At 40.0% G+C, this 23,585-nt stretch overlaps 1 protein-coding gene across 1 annotated transcript in view; it reads right to left on the bottom strand.

Annotated features, from left to right (window-relative positions):
* Nucleotides 1-23,585, bottom strand: part of BANP (BTG3 associated nuclear protein) — a 135,061-nt gene that overhangs the window by 52,610 nt on the left and 58,866 nt on the right. Inside the window, exons 9-11 of the mRNA XM_030457659.1 lie at nucleotides 14,394-14,524; nucleotides 11,499-11,561; nucleotides 9,404-9,448 (exon numbers count right to left, since the gene is read on the bottom strand). Of these exons, the coding sequence (XP_030313519.1) occupies nucleotides 9,404-9,448; nucleotides 11,499-11,561; nucleotides 14,394-14,524 (239 nt within the window). The remainder of the gene's footprint in view (nucleotides 1-9,403; nucleotides 9,449-11,498; nucleotides 11,562-14,393; nucleotides 14,525-23,585) is intronic.

Genomic DNA, 23,585 nt, shown 5'->3' with positions numbered 1-23,585 from the left:
AGTGATTTCTGAACACACACACACAAAGTTAGAGGCATCCCAAGTATGTAAAATAACTGAGCACGGAACTGTTGGAGCATTGGAAGTGGAGTGGTGATGGGATAAGGGCAAATCTGCAGCATAAAGAGAGGGTTGATATCACATGATGAGAAAAATCATAAATGAAGAGCACTAAAAAAAATAAACAAAACAAAAAAGAAATGATTTCTCCAGATTAGCACAGCAAGATAGCTTTGTGATGACTGCTATTCTACAAGCAGAGATTTTTATTACTAAAATCTCTAATAAGAGACAGCTTAGACCTATGCCTTCTATGAAGGAGGAGAAAATTATTTTTCCTTATATTTAAAAGATTATCACCTCATATCTCATCTCTTCTTATTAAGTTTACAGCAATATTAAAACAAGATTTGGGTGAATAAAGAACATAATATACTCCAAAATAGAGAAGATATTCTTTGGAGCATTATACATGCTCCTGTCTGCTTGAATGGAATTTTAATGGAACAACCCACCCTCTTAGGAGAAAAATAAATAAAAAAAAATGACAGAAAACATAATCCTTTTCCTAAAGCTTCATGAAACAGCCTTGCTTTACAACCACCACAGTCACTCTGTGGACTCTGTTGCTCAAAGATTGAATCAAAGAAAGTACCAAGAAGAGATCAGCAAATCACCCTCTGGAATTCTTTCCACCAGTCAGAACGTTTTCACAAACAGTAATTTGGGGAGCAAACTGTAACAGATATCAGTATTTAAATAATAGCTGGTTTTAGCACCTCTCTGTAGGTTTCACCCCTTTTTTGATCAGCAAGCCAAAGAAAAAACAAACTGAGTTTGGGATGTGAGGAAGATAAGAGCACGAGGCTCTGCAGGTCAGGAAGAGAGACACTGCCCTGGGAGCTGGGACTTCTGAACAGAAGACAAAAATAGTTGTGTGACATAATGTCTAAATCTTGTGAAGCGCTGGGGAAAAATTATGTTTAAAACACAGACATTATATTATGTACTTACAGCCAAGGATCTGCTGGAATTTACTGTTTGCTCCCAAAACAAATCTTTACCTGCGTCACTGAAACGAAGCATGAAAGCAGGGTCAAATTGGAATCATCTGGTACTAATGGGAAGCTATTTCTTTATTGTTACACTTAGCCAAAAGCTGAAGTGACCCAAAAAATGCCATAAATATGAGATTTTTTGCTGCCAGAGACTTTGTTTACTTTGCCTTCAGCAGAGGGTTTTGTTGTTGTTGTTGTTTTAACATGCAAAGGTATGCTGGGTCCCAGCTCAGAAAAGGCAAAAAACCCACAAGACACAACTCTGTGTGGCTGTTGATTTGGGATAAGTGATATCAATCAGTAGATGATGAAAAAAATTCTGAAACAAGTTAACTGGAAAAGAAACTGCAAACTTTCTTACATACTCTCTCTTTAGGTGCTATTTTAAAATCAAAGCATTATCCCCCAAAAATGAAAGGTGTCACAACTACAGCTGCCCAGGAGACATAAAAAAGCAGAGCAAATGCCAGCAAAAAACCAATCACCAAGTGGCTCATGGGGAATTCAACAGAAAGTTGTGCAGTTTTCAAGAATCTCTGTGGCTGAAGACACTTGTCCTGTTACTGATGTTAAAACAAAAATGGGTTTTTAAGCCTCAGACTGGTTCTGTGGATCTGATGAGTCAGTGAACTTTAGTGCAGACAGAGGGGAGAAGTGTCCAGGATTTCCTACACTCACATTTTAAGCCAGGTGCTGAACTACAGATTAACCACAATAATCACCTCTGAGTGTCTCCAACATATAAATATCCCTACACTACACTACACCTTAAGGACATAAAAGTGACTTAATATTTGCAATTCCTTTCTTCCACTCCTGTTAAACTCAGCTAAGCCTGGTTGTTTCTTCCTGGTTTCCTTCTTTTACCACATGTAAAATCTATTTAGACATCTATCTGAAAAGCACTGCAAAGTGCTCTTTCCACCCTCTATTTCATTTATATGACAACTTAAACTCATCAGTTCATTTCTGCATTAAGGGCACAATGTAGAAAAGCCATTGGGCCATCCCATGCTTAGACAAAGATATTGCCTTTTATTCCATCACCATATTAAGGCTGCTTTAAAGTTAAGAGAAGAAAAGGCCAAAAAAAAATTTGCTAATTTTGCAAAGAGTCCTTTAATCAGCCTTGACTCAAGGCCCATTGAAAGAAAGAAGTTTACTCAGTATTCAGGAATTTAATCCTCCCAAAACAATACAGAATCCCTGGGTTTGCAACATAGGTGTTTCTCAAAAACCTGAACTCAGGTCTGCTGCCTTTCAGTGAGCTTCTAAATCACTCAATACTTTCCATGAAAGTGGATAAATTCTGCTAAGCAGTAAAAAGCACAAGGCATTTTCCATTAAAAACCAGAACTTGCTTTGCTCTCTGTAACGACAGGGAACAGATTTTCCCATTGATACCAATAGAAGTTTCCTTTCCATGTTTTTTTCCCTGATTTGTCACATGCCATTGAAGGATTGTATTTTCCCTGAATACTGTCTCCTCACAGTGGGGTAGAAGAATTTTGTTCTATTATCAAATACAACAACCTGGAGTGAACAACTTGCACAGGTTTGCTTGGGAATCCCATGCAGCACGCATGCGAAGTGCTGCTGGGCATCAGGTGCTCTGCAAATGAGTGGTGCACAAAGCAGGGGCAAATCTAAAAAAACATTTTAAATTCTGCATGAAAGTGTATTACAGCTACTTTTTTAGTTAACCCTGCTTAAAAACACCAATCTGTTACTGTTTCTCTTATGCTATGGCTTTTTCTGGGGATATTTTCTGTGTCACCCATCACCTAAGTAGCAAGGGGGTTTTTTGCCCAAGGTTTTCTTTTCAAATCTATGCAGATTTGTATGTTTTCATACATTTAATTGCTTTAAGATTTTAATTCTAACTTATTAAAAGACTACTTTCTCTTGCAAACTGCTTTTTCAGAACTAAAAACTTTTAATGACCTACTTGGAGGAACAGTCAAAGTGGAGAACACCTCTTCTATGGAACGCCAAACTAAAGAGTGTACGTGCACAAAAGACTATCTTCAAGGAAAAAAAAAAAAAGAATAAACTCATCATGAAAATGCTCACAGTATTTTAAGCAATCTTACTTTACCCATAAATACATTCTGCTTCTACATGAAGTTTGCAGACAGGACATCTTGTTTCAAAACTCTTCATTTTCACTCCTAAAAACAGAGCAGCCCTGCAAGACCCTGGTACAACCAAGTACTGAAGAAGCTTCAAGAAACAAGAATTTATTTATTTTCAAAACCAGACGAGCAGTTTTTAAGTTCCAGCTGCAGTATATTGGGGGGTTTAATTTTGTTGTTTTTCCTCTAACAACCCTGCTTGTTTCTCCCTGCACCTTATTCAAAGCAGATGTGCTGAAAGCAGGAAAAGCCCTCTCAATCCACGGCAGCAGCTGGTGCAGAAGTCAAGGGCTTCTTCCTCTTCTCCTTTGCAGACACAGAGCCCCTGGCAGCACCAGATGCAGAAAGCCTCACACTGAGATCCTGTCCCTGTCCCCACACCACCAGTGACAAGGCTGATGTGGGAGCAGCAAAGTTCTTCCAATTTCCTTCCTCACTTCTCCAAGCTTTTGCTGAGCAAGTAACTGGCAATCATCTTCATCTTACTGCCCTCTACTGCTTAAAAATGAGGGACAGGGAAAAATAACTCCTGTGTGTGATTGATTCTTGACTGAGAAGTTCAATAAGGAATCTCAGCATCCTTAAATTTAGAACTTTTAAGTGAGATGCATTATCTTATTAATTTTTTTATTAATAATAATAATGATTAAGAGCTGTGAAAGAAGGTTCTTCCCTTTGGATAATAAATTACTGAGGTTTTTAATACTGATAGACACTGCAGCATCTATTAGCTGTAGATAAGAGATACTTAAGTATCTTATATTCTAAAGGTTTAGTAAAGGAATTTAAATTTCATATTCAAAAATATATTAAACTCTTTGTTTCCCCATAAAATAACACCTATAAAGTGCATAAGCAGGAGTCAAGTTAATATGTACAGATATTTTTGTTTCCATAACTGAAAATCATGTTAGAGCTATGGATTAAATTGGACCTTAAAAAAATGTGATGTTCTCACTGAAAAGCAGAATGTGGCTATCTCAGGAATCAGGGAAGTGAATAAATCAGGGAAATAAAAAATCAGGGAAGTAAACAGAGCTACAGAAACTACATGGTAAAAAAGTTGGTTTGTAAAGAATTTCCCCCACAAGCAAACCTATTTCCACTTTATTTTGATCCTGGCACAAATGAGATTCACTGGCTGTTACATGGAATTACTAGAACAGGTTGGTTTGGTTTTTTCCACCTTAACATTTGGAACCATTTCTCCCCCTTTTCCACTCCTCTAAAAGTGAAGAGCTTGCAGCAGAGCCCAGAACCAGGACAGATGTTCCAGACGTAGGTGAGGAGGTCAGAGCTCCTCCTGAGCTGCATTACAGGGTGTGTGTGCCGTGTCTATTGAAAACAGATCCCAACAAGCCATCAGATTCACACTCCTCCTGAGGACATGAAAGACAAACTCTCCCTGATCTGCTCCTCACCCACATCCATACTCTCTAACCTTTCAGACCCACCAGCAGCTCACTGCTACTTCACAGCACTTCAACCCTGCAGTATTTTCTCCATCCCTGTGGCAGCCTTCCAGGAATATCTCTTCTGATCACAGGCTCATGGAACTCTCACACAATCAGCACACACGTGAGGATGCTCTGCTAAAGATTACTTGGCCAGCTACCTCCTCAGCCCTGAAGCTGAACTCCCCCAGACTGCCACAAAGCCTGAAGCAGCAAGGTCAGAGGAAAAGTTCAGAAAACAGATCATGCAATCACTGACCCATAGAAATACCTCATTAAACAACAACAACAACAACAACAAAAAAGATGTGTTATTAATGTGGTCTTCTCACTCAGCCCTGGTGAGGCCACACCTCGAGTCCTGTGTCCAGTTCTGGGCCCCTCAGCTCAGGAAGGAGATTGAGGTGCTGGAGCAGGTCCAGAGAAGAGCAAGGAGGCTGTGAAGGGATCCAGCACAAGTCCTGTGAGGAAGGGCTGAGGGAGCTGGGGGTGTTGAGGCTGGAGAAGAGGAGGCTCAGGGGAGACCTCATCACTCTCTCCAACTCCCTGAAAGGAGGTTGGAGCCAGGGGGGGGTTGGGCTCTTTTCCCAGGCAACTCTCAGCAAGACAAGAGGGCAGGGTCTCAAGTTGTGCCAGGGGAGGTTTAGGTTGGGTATTAGAAAGAATTTCTTTCTGGAGAGGGTGATCAGGCATTGGAATGGGCTGCCCAGGGAAGTAGTGGATTCTCCGTGTCTGGAGATCTTTCCAAAGAGCCTGGATGTGGCACTGAGTGCCATGGGCTGGGAACCACGGGGGGAGTGGATCAAGGGTTGGACTTGATGAGCTCTGAGGTCCCTTCCAACCCAGCCCATTCTAGGATTCTATGATTCTCTCTCTGCAGCTCAGGAGTCTCGGATGGGTTTCAGCTCACAAACTTCTCTGCAAGAGACCATGGCTACAACTGTAGAAGAGGCCAAGTTTCTTTTTTCTCCATGTTTCTTTCATATTCACATGGTAAGATGATTGATACTGCAAAAGCAGCTTACATTGGCTAGGTTTTTTCTCCTGAATCTATCATACATGCTGTTTGCTCTAGATTCTTCTTCTAACTTACCTACTGATGCTGATGTTAAGTGGACGAAATGCTGCTCTTATTAAAGTTTTTGTTCATTGAGCAGAAGAACTTATCAGCTCTCTAGGAATACATATGATCATATTTTAGATTTTAAAGTGTTTTAACTTTTTAATTTAATAACTGAGCCTATTAGTAGAAGGCCTGGTGTCAATTTAATTAATTTCTAAATTGGAGAAACACTGGCTGTGAGGATGTACAAAATGGGGTGTCTAACCTGCAGAATGAAGGAATGACAAACTACTGAATTTGTTCTTTCTGCCCCATGTGTATTTCTGAACACTGTGGCACTACAGCAGGTCACACATTGAACACCTCTTGGGATGCAGAACACTGAAGCTCAAAGGAAGAAGAGGATGAAGTCAGGCAGGAAAGAGGGCAGGTAATCACAGGAAAAAAAAAAAGAAAGAAACTGGAAAACTTCTAGTGATTCATAGGGATAAAAGGCAAAATCAGAAAAATTCCCACTGCTCCACAGCTTCAAGTGTTAGTTAATGTAAAGCTTAATTATTTTTGCAGTTTGGTATTTTTATTAAACGTGCACTGAAATACGAAACTTCCAGCTAATAGAACACACGTGTAGGTAGAAAGCGTTCCTTCTGGCATGACTTCATTAGTTCCATGAACAATGATGCCAGAAAAACAAGGTCTAAATCCAGTGCAACCACGAGGACAGACAAGTCAAGAGGGGGGGAAAAAAACTTAAAACCAATCGACACCATTAAGCAGATAAGCTCGTATCTATTACTAGTATTACGAGGCTTAAAACTTCCCTATCACCTTAGAAATTTTACTGATAAAATTTCACAGTGGATTTATGTCAGGTTTTGCTCTAGTTGACAAGAAAGTAACAACTCCATGCTTTGCAGCCCCAGCTTCTTGAAAACCTTTTTATTTGTGAGCCTGAATGATGGCATCAAGCAGCAGCACTAAACCTCATCTGATTAAGCACCCAGTATCTAAGGGCACAGGAACACCTGGAAAGCAGCAGCATGAGATGAATTGTCAAAGGCAATATTTAGCAACTAAGCTAAGCTCTAATGCCATTAATAAGTACAGATTAGTGCCACATTATTCACTTTCCTGATTATCAATCTGCTCCAGTGACTACTGGCAGCGTGCACTGAAGTTCAGAACATGGAAGAAAAAGCCCCTCTCCTGATAAGTAAGGGGCAGGTGGGAAAACTACAGAATTCTTTGATCACAGGTCATGTTCAGATGCTTGCAGGCTTCTGGATTGTTATGACTTACATCACCACTGAACCATATCGTGTGACAGGTTTTTGTGCTCTTATCCCACTGCAAGTGCCAAAGAAAATGCATTAGTTTCAACTTCCATTCTTAAACCACAAACACAGCTTAGTTTAACTCATTTTCCTTTGCAATTTTTATGAGCTAATCACTCAAAAAAAAAAAAAAAAAAAAGGGGGTTGCTCAACACAGATCAGCTGATGAGGAGAAGCCAGTTCAGCCACAGACCTCCCCCTTGCCCCCTCACATAACACACACCCAGAGCTGTTTTAAGGACTCATGTGAGTGCTACTCATCCCCTTTGGTGCAAAACAGGTCCAAAACAGGTCCATGTGGCTTCAAGTGCTGCTGAGGGGTTCTGTATCTAACGCGAGACGGAGATAAAAATCCCATAAACCTTTTGCTGGCTCTTAATTTCTTGTCTGCTGGAAAAGAGTTAAGCAGCAAATACTTTAGGAGGAGCACAAAGGTTCCTGTGAGCTTGCACAGATGCCAAGGTAACAAGGCCTGGCTGCTGATTCTCAGGAGAAGAGCACTTATTCTTTTGCACCAAAATCCAGCCAGATGAGTGAAGACAAAAAAGTCCCCAGCACTTCACCATTTGTTCCCAAGGCAAGTTTAAAAGCAGGGCCCTGAGCACAGTTTCTTTGGTTTCTTGGTTTTTTTTTAAAACAAACAACACAACAAAAAACCAAATAAAACAAACAAAAATTGGATGCTTGACTGACTTCCTACATACACATGTACAGCCACAACCACTCAGGCAGAACCAAGGTAGTACAGATCCTTATGCAGGAAAGCTACTGCTTTTTTCACCAGAAAATGTGATTAAATGATGCTTTTCTTCCCCATTTTGTGTGTGCTCTCACAGATATTCAGCGGATACTTATCACTTATCTACAGGTATGCTCTGACAAGTATTTACAAACACCTTTCTTCAAGTGCAGACTTACTCTGCTGGTACTATGCAACTGCTCGAGTGAGCAGCAAGACTTCCAATTAAAGGCATTGAGTTTGGAAGCCTTTCACTACCTTACAGTTTATTTTACTCCATGACACTTTTAGCATGAAACATGACTGAATGCCACTGTAGTATGAAAGGACTCACCTCCTCCCTGTGTAACACAGAGGACTTCAGGAAAATATGGTCATTTAAAAGCAGCATAACCTTGTAACAGTGATTTCAACTTCGTTCTTTGTCTATTCAGAAGAGATGCAGTTTGTGGAATACTTGTTATAAATAGATATTTAAAGGAGAAAAATAATGAAACTAGGCTATAATTAAAAAAACAAGTTACTTAAGCTACAAGGCACTCTTGGAGAGACACAGCACCACCCCAAAATTACTCTTTGTCATTGGCACAGCTGCATTTCACAGAGAAGGAAAAAAGAAAAGTACTTCAGCAAAAGCTCTGACACATCTTCAAAACAACACCTTCCCTAGCATGACTTCTGGAAAAGTATTTCTGATTAAAGTCTGAGCAATGAACACTTACTGGGTTGTGGCTTTTTTTAAATACAAGAGAGATTGCTTCCCCACACAAACACTGTCTGTGGTCACAAGTTCAGAGTAGCAGTAGCTTCTCAAGGCTTCTGAGTTCGTGAACCCTCATGATGAAAGCACTTGCAGTTGAGGTCAGTAGTCAAGTTCTAGCCATCTGTCTCACAACTTGTTAATATTCAACAGGAACAAAAAAAAATTCATAACACATTTATTCAAGTACCCAGGCTAGAAAGCTTCTTACAGGAATAGTTTCGTGCTGTGGAGATTTTAATATAGCTCAACATTTAGAAGTGTGTCTGAGATCAAACGTTAGCAATTTTGCTGACACTTGACATGGAAATTTTGCTCATTTAATCACTTATTGACTCGTCACTCAAAGTAAAAGCTGCTTTTTCTTACCTCCTGTGTGCATAAGCACCTAATAAAGCCATCTTATCAAAAAGAACAAAAGCAGATGTGAAAGATCTCTTTCTCCCAAGACAGGCACATAATGAAAAAAGAGCTGCTTAAACCTCAGCAATAAATGTTCTCAGCTTTGCATAGCTTGCAGTCCACATCTGGCCACAGTGACAGATGATAACAGAGAAAAGAACACGCTGCACACAATATAATCAATCCACTTAGCAAACATCAGAGTGAAGAAGCTCAAGAAGGTATAAAACACAGGGAGAAATATCTTGCAGGAACAATGAAATAAGCTTGGTCACTTTGAGTCAACAGACAACGTCCTCAGCTTATGATTTATCATTCTGCAAGTTGTTCACTTAAACACAGAGACCAGAACAGATTTTCCTCTTTAAAACACACCAACAATGTGAGGTCACTCCAACTGCAACATTAATTTTAAAAACCAAATTAAAATGTAGTGTAAAACTCAGTTCTGTTCCTACCTGCCCATCTTGACCCACGTGAACTTGATGTATCTGCAGGTTTCCCTGTAAAGGAAGAGCAGTGAAAATAAGAACAAGTTTGGAACTGGAAAAAGTTGCTGTGTCCTGAAAAAGGCCTGGTTCTCATCTTGTAATTAAACTAATTCAATATTAGGGAAATGCATTAATTTAGGAAATTCTGCTGAGGGTTATTTTGGTAATCCTGCTACAATTCAATGGTCACCACTTCAACCACAGAATATAAAAGAGGAGACTAAAAAGCAAGGAGGGTTTCAGCATCAGCATGTTTTGCCTTCTGAAATTTACTGCACAACATACAGTATTTTTATGCAAAGTTCATTTGCATGGCTTTTAAAGCAAGATTTTTGTTTTCCTTATTTATATAAAGCTGAATATTTAAGTCAAACCCTTACTACACTATAATTAGTACAACTCTTCTGCTTGTAGAGAGTTTTATTTACTCTGTGGTTATAAAGTTACTGAATATAGATTTATTTTTTTTAAAATCAAAATTGGATTGCAAAGACCAACATCATTCTACTACAGGGATCACATCTATTACAGAAAATTCTCAATAATGTGAAGTATTTTAAAGGAAACTGTAGCTACAAAGCCTGAAAAGGCAAGCAGTATCTTTACAAAATGAAGGTTGTATTTGTATGCTCAGAGATGTCTTTTCAAATGTACACTTAGATAAAAAAGAAGAAAACAGCTTCCTAAACACAGCAGCTTGCAGTGCAATAGCAGAGTTCTTTGAAGGAAACAAACCCCAATTCTTTGATTTGCATGTTTTCTGCCTTTTCTCTTCCTGTCAGCACTTCCTCTTATTTGAAGCTGTGTACACTGCAATAAATTTCAAACCAGATGTTTTCACCAGTCACGGACAAACACTGTCCTTAAAAGTCTTCCAGACAGGAACTCTGGATGCAGGCAGCAGAGCCCGGTGTGTGCTTTAACCTCAGGATCAATTACAAGGACTATTTGCTGAATCATAATTTTTGCAGTGGCTCTTTACCCAAGAAGTGCTTCAGCTTTATTGGAGCACTCTGTGCTTTCCTTCAGACCCAGAACATTTTGATCCTTTATTTCTCCCTGGGTCTGACAAGCTGTTCAAAGGAGGCTGCCTTTAACTATAATATTTATATAATATTTATATAACATTTATTCTCCAGTAGCTCTCTGTGTTAACATTATTCCTCCCCATCAGAAGTGGTTTTATGAGATGTGATTTAGAGTACTTTGGAAATGGATTAAATTAACCCACAAAGAGATATGTTTAACATTGAGTAAAAAAATCTCTACAGGGAAAGCACAGATTAAAACTGTATTCTGCATTTATGCTTTACTTTATTTTGCTATTGCTTCTTCACATAAACAGATTATGTACACAAGAAGTCAAACACCAGTATAACCATTTAGGAGTCTATATATTCTTAAATAACCAGCTATGGCACTCTCACTCAGGTAAATTCAGCTGATTTTAATGGCTGTTTTGCCTGAGTGGGAAAAAAAAAAGGCATAATTGGAAGGTTTCAATACTGGATTTATCCATTTCCATTCTACTCTACTGTTTTATGGAAAAAATTATTAAGTGTAACTACTGCAGTCAGATTACTTGATCAGCAATGACATTAAATTCACTTTTTTTCTGCAGTATATGTTTACTAGATGGTGTCTGAAGCTTTCTCCAACTCCTGTTCAACAGTTTCCACAATTAAAGATGCTTCTGAACACGTTTTGCTCATTAACCTAACTAAAACACTTCCATTTCTCAACGGCAGCAAAAGCATCTCAGCTGCCTTATAAAATACTCTGCAAATACTAGATTTCCAGCAAAGACCATCAGCCATTTAGAGCAATCAGTGCTACAAACCCAAGGAGCATTCTGGTGTTGATCAAGGGAAGGGAAAAATTAAAAAGCAAAACACAGAGGCAGAAACATCATTTTGAATTCCCTGCCCCACAGCACATTTCATTCTGGCCCCACCACCTGCTCTGTGCTGCACTGGGGCAGCACTCAGAGGTTTGGGGTTGGAATCAGGACCCTAAATTCCTGCCAACATCTGCTCCACGGGTACCCAAATGCTTGGCTCACCTCACTGTCCTGTGTGATTTGAACTTGCTCCCCCTGAGGAACTTGGGCTATGTGGAGATGGCCCTGTGGGATCCACAACAAAAGAAAACACAAAGGAGCATCAGAAGAAAATCAAATCTAGAGGAAGAAGCTATTACCTTGGATTCAGTACAGCTGAACGTATGGAAGCAAAGCATTTATTCAACAGACACCTTTTAAAAAAGACCAAGTGCATCCAAATTTCCCCATTTTTTTATGCAGAGTGGCTTTGAACAGAGTGCTTCATTTTCACATGGGAGGAAAGCAAATGGGCATTATAAAACCAACAAAGTGCAGTTCTCCATAGACACAGTATCTACATTTTTGGCTGATACACAAAGCATGGGACTGGCTTGTTTTAGTACATTAACATTGTGCCTAAAACAATTTAAAGCCCTTGGAAACTTAGTTCTGAAAACAGATGGGCCAAGAGTAACAGAAGGATGAGGTTTAAAAAGGACATTCCCCTGGTTATGGGGAAGTACCATGCTAAAAACTGTCTCTGAACCTGCCCTAAATTGCCATGAAGTCATTAATTTGAATGCACTGATTCATGTTAGTGGAGAAACTGCCTTAAGAATCTTGGTACTGTTAATACCTGAGTGTTGCCAACCATACCCACCACTTGAGGATGGTATTCAGCCTACCAGCTGATCAAAACATGGATAAGAGTGGACAGAATTCCTTGTGCATCCTGACTAGCCCAGCAAAGTCTCTGCTACTGTGATTTACCTGACGGGAGATTGGATTCTAAATAACCTACTTCAGGGTTTATAAGGCTTTGTGTTCATTTTAATATGCCTGCATGAGGCAGAGATTAAAGATAATCACTTGGAATTCTGTCAAAGGCTCTTCTTATTTTATAACACAAGAACAATTGCATGTGATTTTCAAAGAAACACAGATCCCTCTATTTCAAACAGTTTCATTTCCTTTGGAAGGAAACTGTCTATTTATAGGGAGAAAAAACAGACTGAAAGTATCACTCTGACAATAGGGACTGTATATAAAATTAGAGCACAGCCCAGTCCATGTTGAGATTAGAATCACTTTGCTCCTTAACATCAAGCTCTCAGGGCTCCCAGGAAAGAGAATTAAACATTTAAAAGATCCATTTACAGTGGTTTCAAATATAAGCAATCTTTTCTGACTAAAGGGAGGGAAGCAGGGGAGGGAGGTGACTTCAGTCACCTTTGTATCCTGCAGCATTCTGAAAAAAACCTGCTCACTCATCTGCTGCAGACCCAGAGCTGATCTTCAGGGACAGTTCTTTTGGTTAGTTCACAAATTCAATTCAATTTGATTTGTTAAAAACTTCTGTAATGTAAATAACTATTACCCTGCTCCCCAGTCTTGACCTGACCTCTGTGTATCATTCCCTAAAACTGAAAAAGTCCCCTTTTCCTCTGTTTCAGCCTAGGATCCCTCTACACGTTGGACACATACCGGCTAATATTCAAGTCCTCCTTTTAAGCAATGCTTACAGCTCTGTCAGTTGCCTTCAGCAACATGCAGCACATCTTGAAATTCTTCCCTCCTTTCCACACCACATTTCTCCTCTGATTCTTCTGCTGCTATTCCAGTGAACCTTCTTACAGACATTCCAAAAGCATCTGTCCTTCATAACCCTTTTTTTCTTCATGATATTTCTAAGCAACTTCACCATTTCCCCCTGACAACTTGCAGCTCTGCAAGACCAGACTCCAGGATTCCCTGTGCTGAGTTTCCATCCTTTAAGTGGTTCCATTGGGCACATTTGCTCCTTCTCTTCTGCACTGCTTCTCTGACTTGGGGAGAGAATCCTAGAAATACTCAAAAATGCTTCATTATCCTTCACTACCCTTTCTAATGATGATGGCAACAGCCAGACCTGGGTCCTATAGTTTATCACACTAATACCTCTCAAGAATTCTTGTTTATTTGCTCATTTCCAGCTGTTTCTTTAGCTTGGTTTGTCAGGAAAGTGGACATAAATCATGCAGAACAGGTATGTATGTGCCCATGTACCCTTATTTCCTGTCCTGTGCTTGTGCACTGCCTGGCACAGTTGAGAGCTGGCTCCTGCTCAAGCTTCTGAGTACCTTCAAAACACTAAATACCACCAGGGGAAAAGTGTCTGCTAAATGACTGCACAGAAATGCTGTCAACTACAACACCAAGGTTTTAAATACTAATGGAGACAGATTTCTCAGGTTTCTAACTCAAAAACAAAAATGTGTGGGCAGATATAATTCCCTATTTCTGAAATCTGCATGTCTGGAATGCCCTCAGATCCATTATTTCATTCATTTCATCTATTTTCTTTTAAAATTTGAAGTTAAAACACTCCTTGTATTCAAACTGTGGACAAGGTGATTTTTTTTTTCCAGAGTACAGTAAAACCCCATATAAAACACAACCATGGCCTGAGTTATGGTAGCAGTCTCAGGATTTAAATAATGTCAATATTTATAACTTCTACTTCTATACATGTATCTAAATGAATACACATGTAAAGGATTCAGCAAACAGATGTTAAAAAATGCCTGAGAATGCAGGGGTTTTAAAATGAAAAATAAAGAAATGCTGTCTTGTTTTGCCATTCATAACTAGAACTACCTCTGAAGTGTAAAACATACACTTAGCAGGTCTGCTACTGTTGTGATGGCAAGTGCAAGCAAATGGGCAGGTAGAAAAGAAATGTGCAAATGAATTTAAAACAATTGTGTGAGCAAATCCTGCCTGAAGTTTTTTACCAAATGACTAAAACATTTTTCATAATATTTCAAGGCTTACTTTCTGAAAATCACACTTAAGAAGTGATGAAAAGTCACTTTTTAAAAAGAAAAAAATTTATATTTCACAGGAAGCAAGGTTTAGAAAAAGTTTAGTACATACTACTTGGACTTGTCCATCTTCTCCTATCTGGTGGATCTGAACCTGCTGAGCATTGGCTAGTGCATAGTGTAGTGCCTGGGGCTGGTTCTGCTGGATCTCATTAGAAGCTGAAACTGAACTCTGCGAGCCCTCTGAAAAAGAGACAAAAATCCAGTTTTATTAGATGTGCATAGCCCATGGCAGTGGCCAGGCAACAGTGCATACTTTAATGGAAAACAAACAGAGGAAAGGTTGGTGCAGATCATTTATACATCAATACTTTTATTCACATCACCTGTTGATTTGTTACCAATTCCCAAGGCTGTTTTGTCTCATGCAAAGCACGTGTTTAAAAGCACCTTTTGAACCCAGATTAAAGAGTTGGCAACTGTAAGAGCCATAGCACAGCAAAACCCACGTTTCCTAAGCAGTTCAACCCTTTCTTTTGTACACCTGTGTAGCTGAGCAGCATTACACATCTGAAAAGCCATCCTGTAAACTGAAGTTATCATATAAATAAAGGATATCTCTCAATTGGGTTTCAAGAACCACCATCTATAATTCATACTGACACCCAAGCCTGGAATTATTTATTTTTGTTAACCTCAAAATGACAGGCTGATTTCTTGACTTAGATGAATTTAAGCACTACCTCCCACTGCAGAGTAAGAACCATCTGAAAATGCCCCTAAAGAAAGGAAAAGACACCTGGGTGTTATCTTCAGCTAACAGTGACAGCAACCAAGAAAACCACCGTGTGATTTCAGGAGGATAACAACTTGCATTAGAAGTAGACATATCATAGATTCATTGCTAGGTTATCCACCTGCAGTGAAAGGATGCTCAGAGATATCAAGAGGCAAAAGGAAAAGGAAAAAGAACTAATTTTTTAGGATAACAAATACTTTTTTTCTTTTTTAACATGATTTTCCAAGGCATTTGGTACCAGTGATACTAAGAGACTAATAATGTCAATAATTCTCTATTGAAAGGGTGAAATGAAATACAACAGACCAGAAACTAATGCAATGTGTGGGTCTTCCTACAGATCAAGATGCCAGTAGCAGGGAAATATATTACCAGATAGCATATATACTTTTAGAAAGCAGGAAAAAAACCTGGAGCTATCCATCAATGCCACTTTAGCAGTACCTGGGACAAGTTCACATACCCACTCTTAGGAAAAACCTTAAAACACCCAAATATACTAAGATTCAACATCACTCCTACTTTGTTTTCTTCCTTTTTTTTTTTTAATTTGATTCATCTTGAAGAACAAGACTGCCATAAAGTGCTTTTAGAATGATGGATCTGAAGAAAAGCTTACACAGGTTTCCTGTAAACAACTCCACTTCTTTCTTTTTGCTGTGCACGAGTTCAGTGAAACCACTTAAAGCTCCAAGTGCTTTCCAATTTTCCTCCATTATTTCTTGCTCTGACAATGACTTTTATGCTACAAGGTACCATAAAACACTTTAACATCCACCATGTATTGACATGGAGTATTCCAGGGCTTTCAAGCTCTCCAAGCACCGGAAACCATAATGAAAATATTTAAGAAACAAAGTCACTCTCCTTCCATTGAAGATCATTTCCTTACAAGGCTTTATGTATAGCTTAAATAAGCACTCCATGGGCCTCATCCTGCTCAGAAGTAACTGATGGCTGAGATGTTTTGATTTTTAAAATGACAATTGGGTTTTTTTTTTAATAAACACAGCAGGAAGCCACGTTTCATAAAACTTTAAGACCTCTGCTTCATAGCTAAAAAGAGGATTTTAGTTTTGCAAGAATGAGCCTTAACCACTCATAAAAATATGTTAGTGGAAATGTTCATTAATAAAATCATCTATTTAGGGTTATTTTCAAATGTTTGTGGAAGGGGATAATTTTGAATTTTAAGTCTAAACATGGGAACTGGAAACCAGTTCAAAACCACTAAGCTGGTTATTGACTTCTTTGTTGAAAAGGAGAACTGCTGAACAATTCAACTACACAGCTCTAATTGCATTAGCATCCTGCAAACAGAGAACTACAACTATAACTGAGCAAAACACAACAACTCTCTGTTTTGCTACTTACTGGGTCTGCATCCTCACCCCTTTACATGTGACCAGTAGATGATTGCAGAAAAGATGGAATTTCTTAACTCCAGTCCTGCCACTTGCTGTGCAATTCCAGGACTTGCCAGACAGAATTCTGGATGGGATTAACAAATCCCCACTGGCAGAAAAGTCCTGTACCCACTGTGAGAAACTGCACCACGGACCAACTAACAACCCCAGCTCCTTCAGATGCTGATCCCATTGCCAGAGGCTGTGCCATGGCCACTGGAAGTCACAGATATCCCAGGGAAATTCTTTCCCTGAGCCACTTTCCCTCTCATTTCCCTTCAGTCCTAGCAATAGGATTTTTATTGCATTTTTAATTTCATAGGTTCCATTTTGTGAGGATGCTAAATGGCCAGGCATGCCCACTGTTATTCATCTACCCATTACTCCATTCCTGGCTGATTTTTTTTTTCTTCTATCATGTTTCCCAGTCCCCCACTATGCAAGCTGAGTTACAACTCAACTTTAGTCACATCACAGTGTCCCAATAAATAATCCTTCATTAAGGTGTGTGGGTGCATACAGACGTGTGCATACATGCACACCTCCATACTCTGAAAACATACAGAGTATAAATATAAATACACATCCACAAACAGCAAAACTGGACTTGGGACACAAGCAAAGTAGGATGTGATTCACTCCCAGGTATAACAACCTCCTAGCAGTACCCAAACTGCAATGCTGAACTTCTGAGAAAACATGCAGATGCATCTATAACAAGTTATTTCTTTTCTGATTAAGAAAGTTATGTAATAATCAAAGCAAGAAGAGCTGCAGCAGATAAAAATACCTATTTACATATATCATATGCACATATTGAAGTACAGTTTTAATGGTGAAGTCCAGAAGACTTTATTTGTAAACCATCTTCACAGATGCCAGAAATTATTATGCTTTTCAGAGAGGAGACACAGACTGAATGCAATCTTACTGTACATCTCACTTGGTTACTTATAAATAGATTTCAGTTTGGCTTCACTGCAACAACCACAGTTGGCTTTTTTTTTTTTTTTTTTTTGGGGTTTTGGTGGGGTTTTTGTCTTCTTAGAAAGAAAGGAGAGGATTCAACAGTGTCTAAAAACAAAACATTCTTTGTCAGTCCTGTTCTTCCCCTCTAAATCTCTGACCAGACTGCAGTAATATTTATCCATTTTTAAACATTCCCCATTAAAAACAAACACCATCATGAATAGCACACAGCTTGGACAGAGGATATGTCAACAGTTATAAATCACTATCATGTAAACTATCCAGCCCCACATTTACAACTTTGATGTATTAGAGAATCCCTGGCACCAAGCAGCTATAGAGCTGAACCCTGCTTTGAAATTTTCCATTGGAAGCTTCCAAAGGGGCACTTGGGCATGAACCCAACAACTTGTGAAGCACTTCCTCCTCAGCACATTATCCCTGGCATTCCCAAAGCACCCTCCAGGAGATGGAATCACTTGAGAACCAGCCTGGGAGATGCTGCACTGCCCCTTCCACAGGTCATAGAATCATGGAATGGGCTGGGTTGGAAGGGACCTCAGAGATCATCAAGTCCAACCCTTGATCCACTCCCCCCGTGGTTCCCAGCCCATGGCACTCAGTGCCACATCCAGGCTCTTTGGAAAGATCTCCAGACACGGAGAATCCACTACTTCCCTGGGCAGCCCATTCCAATGCCTGATCACCCTCTCCAGAAAGAAATTCTTTCTCATCTACAACCTAAACCTCCCCTGGCACAACTTGAGACCCTGCCCTCTTGTCTTGCTGAGAGTTGCCTGGGAAAAGAGCCCAACCCCCCCCTGGCTCCAACCTCCTTTCAGGGAGTTGGAGAGAGTGATGAGGTCTCCCCTGAGCCTCCTCTTCTCCAGCCTCAACACCCCCAGCTCCCTCAGCCCTTCCTCACAGGAATTCTGCTGGATCCCTTCACAGCCTCCTTGCTCTTCTCTGGACCTGCTCCAGCACCTCAATCTCCTTCCTGAGCTGAGGGGCCCAGAACTGGACACAGGACTCAAGCTGTGGCCTCACCAGGGCTGAGTACAGGGGCAGAAAAGTTGTGAAGGTCACGAAGTTGTGACACAAAGAGGAAAAACCTGACTGCTGAAATACTCCTCCTTCCTCCCACGTTGAAATGGGACCTTTTACATTTTCAGTTTGTGTAGTATAACGAGGCAACCAGGTGCCACTAATTGCCAGGGAGTGAGCATGAGCTTGTGTTAAGCCCACCTGTGCCCAATTAGGGTGGGCCCCCACTGCGCATGAGCAGGACCAGGGGGCCAACCCTAATTGGGCACAGGTGGGCTTGACACAAGCTCATGCTCACTCCCTGGCAATTAGTGGCACCTGGTTGCCTCGTTATACTACATGTTTGTTTCCTGCTCGTGCTTCTGAGTCAAAGAACATTTAGCCTAAGCCTGTCTCCGAGAGTTGGCAAAATCACCCCCCCTGAAGCACTTACTTCTGTCACATCTCTCACAGCTGATATTCCTCAGATGTTGCAGAGCAAGATTAGATTTGTCAGACAAATGTTACTTGCAACTGGTTCAAGAGAATGCGTGTTTAATTCTCAGCTAAGATCAGTTTTTAAATTCCTCACTTCAATGGCAAAATCTCTGGGGTTTTCTAATTCTTTCCTGTCCTACTTTATCACTGGAGGATCTGGCTTTTCATTCTGGAAGGAAACGTAGGAGGTACAGATGCTGTAGTAGAGGGAATTCAGGCTTTGTCTCCTGATGTATTGTTATCCAAAATTCTTTTCCTGGTGTCTAAGCCTCCCAGCCTCACATTTCTGCTTACAAACTAGAATGGATTTTCTTGCTTCCTTGATGTGGGAGTTCTAGCAAGGAAAAGCTAATGGCCAGACGTAGCAAAGCAGTCCCCAAAAACAAAAAGCAGGAAAAAAATTGTACTGCTGAACAATTAATCAAAATAAAACTGTAACCTGCAAAGCATTATCTCAACCTGAGCTAAATGTGCCCAATTTTGCAGCACAGCTTTGAAGATTTGGCTGCACATCCATTTTTCTATGTGTGACATCTCTGCACTTCAGCCTAAATCTACATATAAATCCCAGAGTCATAGAACTAATTAAAAATTCCAACATGGAAAACTGTGATAACAGCTTTAACAATCTTAAGAGAAATTAAAAGAAAGGGAGAAGGCACTCTCCAATTAATCCTCCTCCCAAAAACCTCATTTCCTACTGCCTTTCCTCCACAGACTGCTAACGTTTTTAAAAAGAGTATCTAGTTAAATTATCGTGGCAGCCATGTGTACAACTCTTGTCAGAAGAAGAAAAAAGAAAGAAAAAAAAAAGGGAAAATCACACATTAAGGATGGAAGGGGCTCTGAGAAGAGCAGAACAAACTGCAATGAGTAACTCAGTTCCAACACAAAAGGCAACAGCTTCAAACACAAGAGACAGATAAAATAAGGAAAAAACCAACTTCTGCCTAAATACCAGTCTGCTACAACAACTTTACACAACCTCCACATCTCATGGCTACTCAAGAGCTGCACAGCCAACCAGATGTAGAAAAATCTTCATTTATTTGGGGGTGAGGGGCAGAGGAAAGATCCTCACTCAGTATTTTCCTTACAGCTGCTGCTTAGACACGTTTTTGCCTGCACATGAGTTGCTCTTGAGCTCCTAACACCTGAGCACTATCAGAGAATTATTAAAGCCAAAAAGTTGTAAGGCTACACAAGGAGTAGGGGCTCAGCCTCCTGCTTTTCTATGGTATCTGCACAGCTAATTTTTCCATATGATAAACAGAGCAGAGACAAGATCTGTTAGCATTTTTAACTCCATGACTCACATCAAAGCCACGTACTACATAAACTTTTATGCAAAATAAGCAGAAAAAAAAAAAAAGTAGAACTTTTGATATGTCCAACAAGTACAGGAGAACGAAGCCCCAGAATAGGAATCCTCTTTAGATGTAACTAGTTCAGTATAATTTATTATGTGTGCATCAACCCAATGCTTATAAAAATCCCCAAAGCACAGAATAGATTGGAATAGGTTGGAAGTGACCTCTGGAGATTACCTAATCCAATGTCCTTCCTTAAAGAAAGTGCCAATAAATAGCTGCTGATTGAAACTACATTTGTACTATAATATATTAAATTATATTATATTATACTATAAGATAACAGAAAGCTATCTTGCTGTTATCAGCCCCCAGAAACAGAGGATGAAAAATACTACTTTAAGCCAATTATAAACAAGTTTTAGATTTGAGCCTTTTGTTGTTGTTCTTGTTTTGCACCTTTTGGTCACAATTTTAATATGAAATTCCACAGCCACAAGCTCAGAAGTGGAAAAACCTCCCCAAAGCCTGGAAGAAGTTCCTGCAGGGAACGTGGTGTTCATTCATGAGGACATTAAAATCATCTTTAAACCTTTTAATGATGTTTTCAGAACAGCTCAGCTGCATGGCAGACACTGTGATCCTGTGAGCCTACTCAATGCATCTGTTGATGGCAATAAAAAGAAGTGCTTTCTGCAGGCTATAGGAACATCTCTCAGGCTAAGCCTTAAAACTCCCTAGGAAATGGTCAGCATTCAGCTAAGAAGCAGCAAGTTTAAATACCTCCACAAGTAACTTTGGGTATCATATTAACCCAAATCATATATATATCATATTCACCCATATCATATAACCTGGTAAAAGGGGGGGTGAGTGTGTGTGTAAATTTTATGCCATGTGGGGTGAATATGGCACAGTAGCCATCCAAACTCTTTTAGGAGCCTTTTTTTTGGTTGTTTTTTTTCCCCCATTATGTCTTTTGTGAATAGCAGCTACTTTATTCCACCCAGGAGATGAACAACTCAGCTGCCTGGTATCTGTACCATATGATGGAGGGGAACCAAACACAGGCAGACAGCAGCAACCACAGCTGGGTGCTGACCTGACACCAAGCACCCAGGAGCTGCTCTTAAGAGCTCTAAGTAACAATTGGGGGAAAGACAGATTCTCAAGTAGCTGAATTCCAGACTGTTCAAGGCTCACCTTAAATTGCCCCCTGAAACAAACGCTACCATAAAAACTGTCTGGGTTCATATGTAACACTTTAAAAAGCTGTATTTGACAGCTATGTTGTCATAACTGTGAAATACAGACCTCCTTTACTTCAGAGCTGTGAAATATTACTTCTTTTTCCTGCTAGCTGGCAGCAGGAATTCTCCTATATCCACTATACAGTGCATATAATAAGGACCAGATGCCTGTGAATTATGATGCTGTAATTCCATTGAGGGGTTCCAGGGATGTCAAACCACAGAGGCAAATTCTGAGTGGTTCATGAAGTTACCTGAGCAGAGCAGTGGAATGACAGTCCTGTCATACAAAAGTCACCTTTTTCACCATCTGTGAATCTGCAGCTTTTTCCCTTGCATCTTTTCTTTCCCTATATTCAGCCTCTCAATCCACTCTCCCATTTTTTCCTCTCACCTCATTTCTTCAGGTGAAACACCACTCCCACCTGGCCATGGAATGTGCATTAGTTTTTTAGAAGGACCACCTGATTCTTGGTTTTTTTTTTCTAAGAGCTTTTTCAGAGTGGGTGCAAACGCAGTGCTGAATTCACCTCACAGCTTTCCAGCCTCCCAGAAACCGATGCCAAGGGCATTCTGAGCAAGAACAGTATTTTACAGAAAATTAACAGAAGGCTCTGAATTCCTGGGAACATTTTCACACACCGTTACCAAAGGCAGCTGTTAATGTTATTGCCAGTGCTCTGCTTTTGGCTCCACAGCCTGCACAGTCCTGCCAGTGACATGCCAAGATGCCTCAAGCTGACTTCAGCATCTTCAGGACCTTCATCTTTTTTAAGGACATGCAGCCACCTCGTTGCTACCAAGGGGACTTGGGAATAGGCTGTGGAGTGGGAGACACAGAGGCCATAAAAACTCCTGGAGTAATCCTGCACCAAAGCAGTGAGCTCAGCTCCAGCTCAATGAATTACCTGGGACATGCAGCCCAAAACACCCAAGGGGGCTCTTGCAGAACCAGCTCCTGAGGGGCAGCACCACCATCCTACTCCCAGCTGCTGAGATCCCACAGGAGCTAATCCAGTGGCTTTGTACCCATGGGACAATTTACTCAAAAATCAGGTTAGTGGAAGTGGGGGGAAAAAAACCTGAGTTTTCAGCTTAACCACAGCAAAATAAAACCAAACCCACCCACTAGAACTTCTTATCTGATGGCCTTCTGAAGACAAGTATTGCCTGAGTCTGTTTGACATCTCTACACTGGACTCCACAAACCTCCAAACCAAGAGATTAAAAACTAATATTTTTAAGAATAAATCTCAACAGTCAAGAAGTATGGTCTAATGAGCACAGGCACACAATATCCACTCACTACTGCATTTTTATTCTAAAATACTGATTGCTGAGAGACTGAAAATAAAAATCCCATCAACGTGTATGGCTTATGGTTATCATTACGTTGATTAGTTGTTTTAATTTGGGAATTTTGGATATGATTCCCAGTTACAGCACGTAAAATTTTCCATTGAAAGCAGGTTTTGGTATTCTTTGCATGAGATACAGTGGTTAGTGTTAACATGCAACCAAAAATTTTATGCAGGCAAATAAACTTACTTCCTTTTCTTTAGGCTCACTTCCAGAGCACTGGTTTTAATATATGATGTACAAATGTCCCATAACACTGCTTTATATTAAAAGCATGAGCCAGAAATGTCCTCTGAGAACACTTCTTAGGTCAGTATTTTTCATTTGTTACTATTATTCATGCCTACATACCTTTATGGAAATATAGGATCACCTACAACATATTGAATTGCTTCAGAGGAAAATACTTCAGGAACAAAATTCAGCACGTCCCCTCCTAAATGCTCCAAACACACTGGGAAAGTGTGTATTCACTTGACTCCTCTCACAAACACCAGTTGCAGAAGGATTTTGACCTTCTCAAAAATTTTAATATGGTTAAAAAAAAAATCCCATATCATAGCAGGAAGCTGCATGTGCTGAGTTTTCTCAGTTAACACACGTGGATGGACATTCTCAAGCATCTCAGCAAAGCCAGGAATAATAATTAATGTTCAAATGAACCAAGCCAGTCTCTCTCACACACTGGAA

Source organism: Calypte anna, chromosome 11 (assembly GCF_003957555.1).
Source record: "Calypte anna isolate BGI_N300 chromosome 11, bCalAnn1_v1.p, whole genome shotgun sequence".
NCBI classification, from domain to species: domain Eukaryota; kingdom Metazoa; phylum Chordata; class Aves; order Apodiformes; family Trochilidae; genus Calypte; species Calypte anna.
The sequence above is the reverse complement of the archived record's forward strand: the minus strand, read 5'-3'. Positions and strand labels throughout refer to the sequence as shown.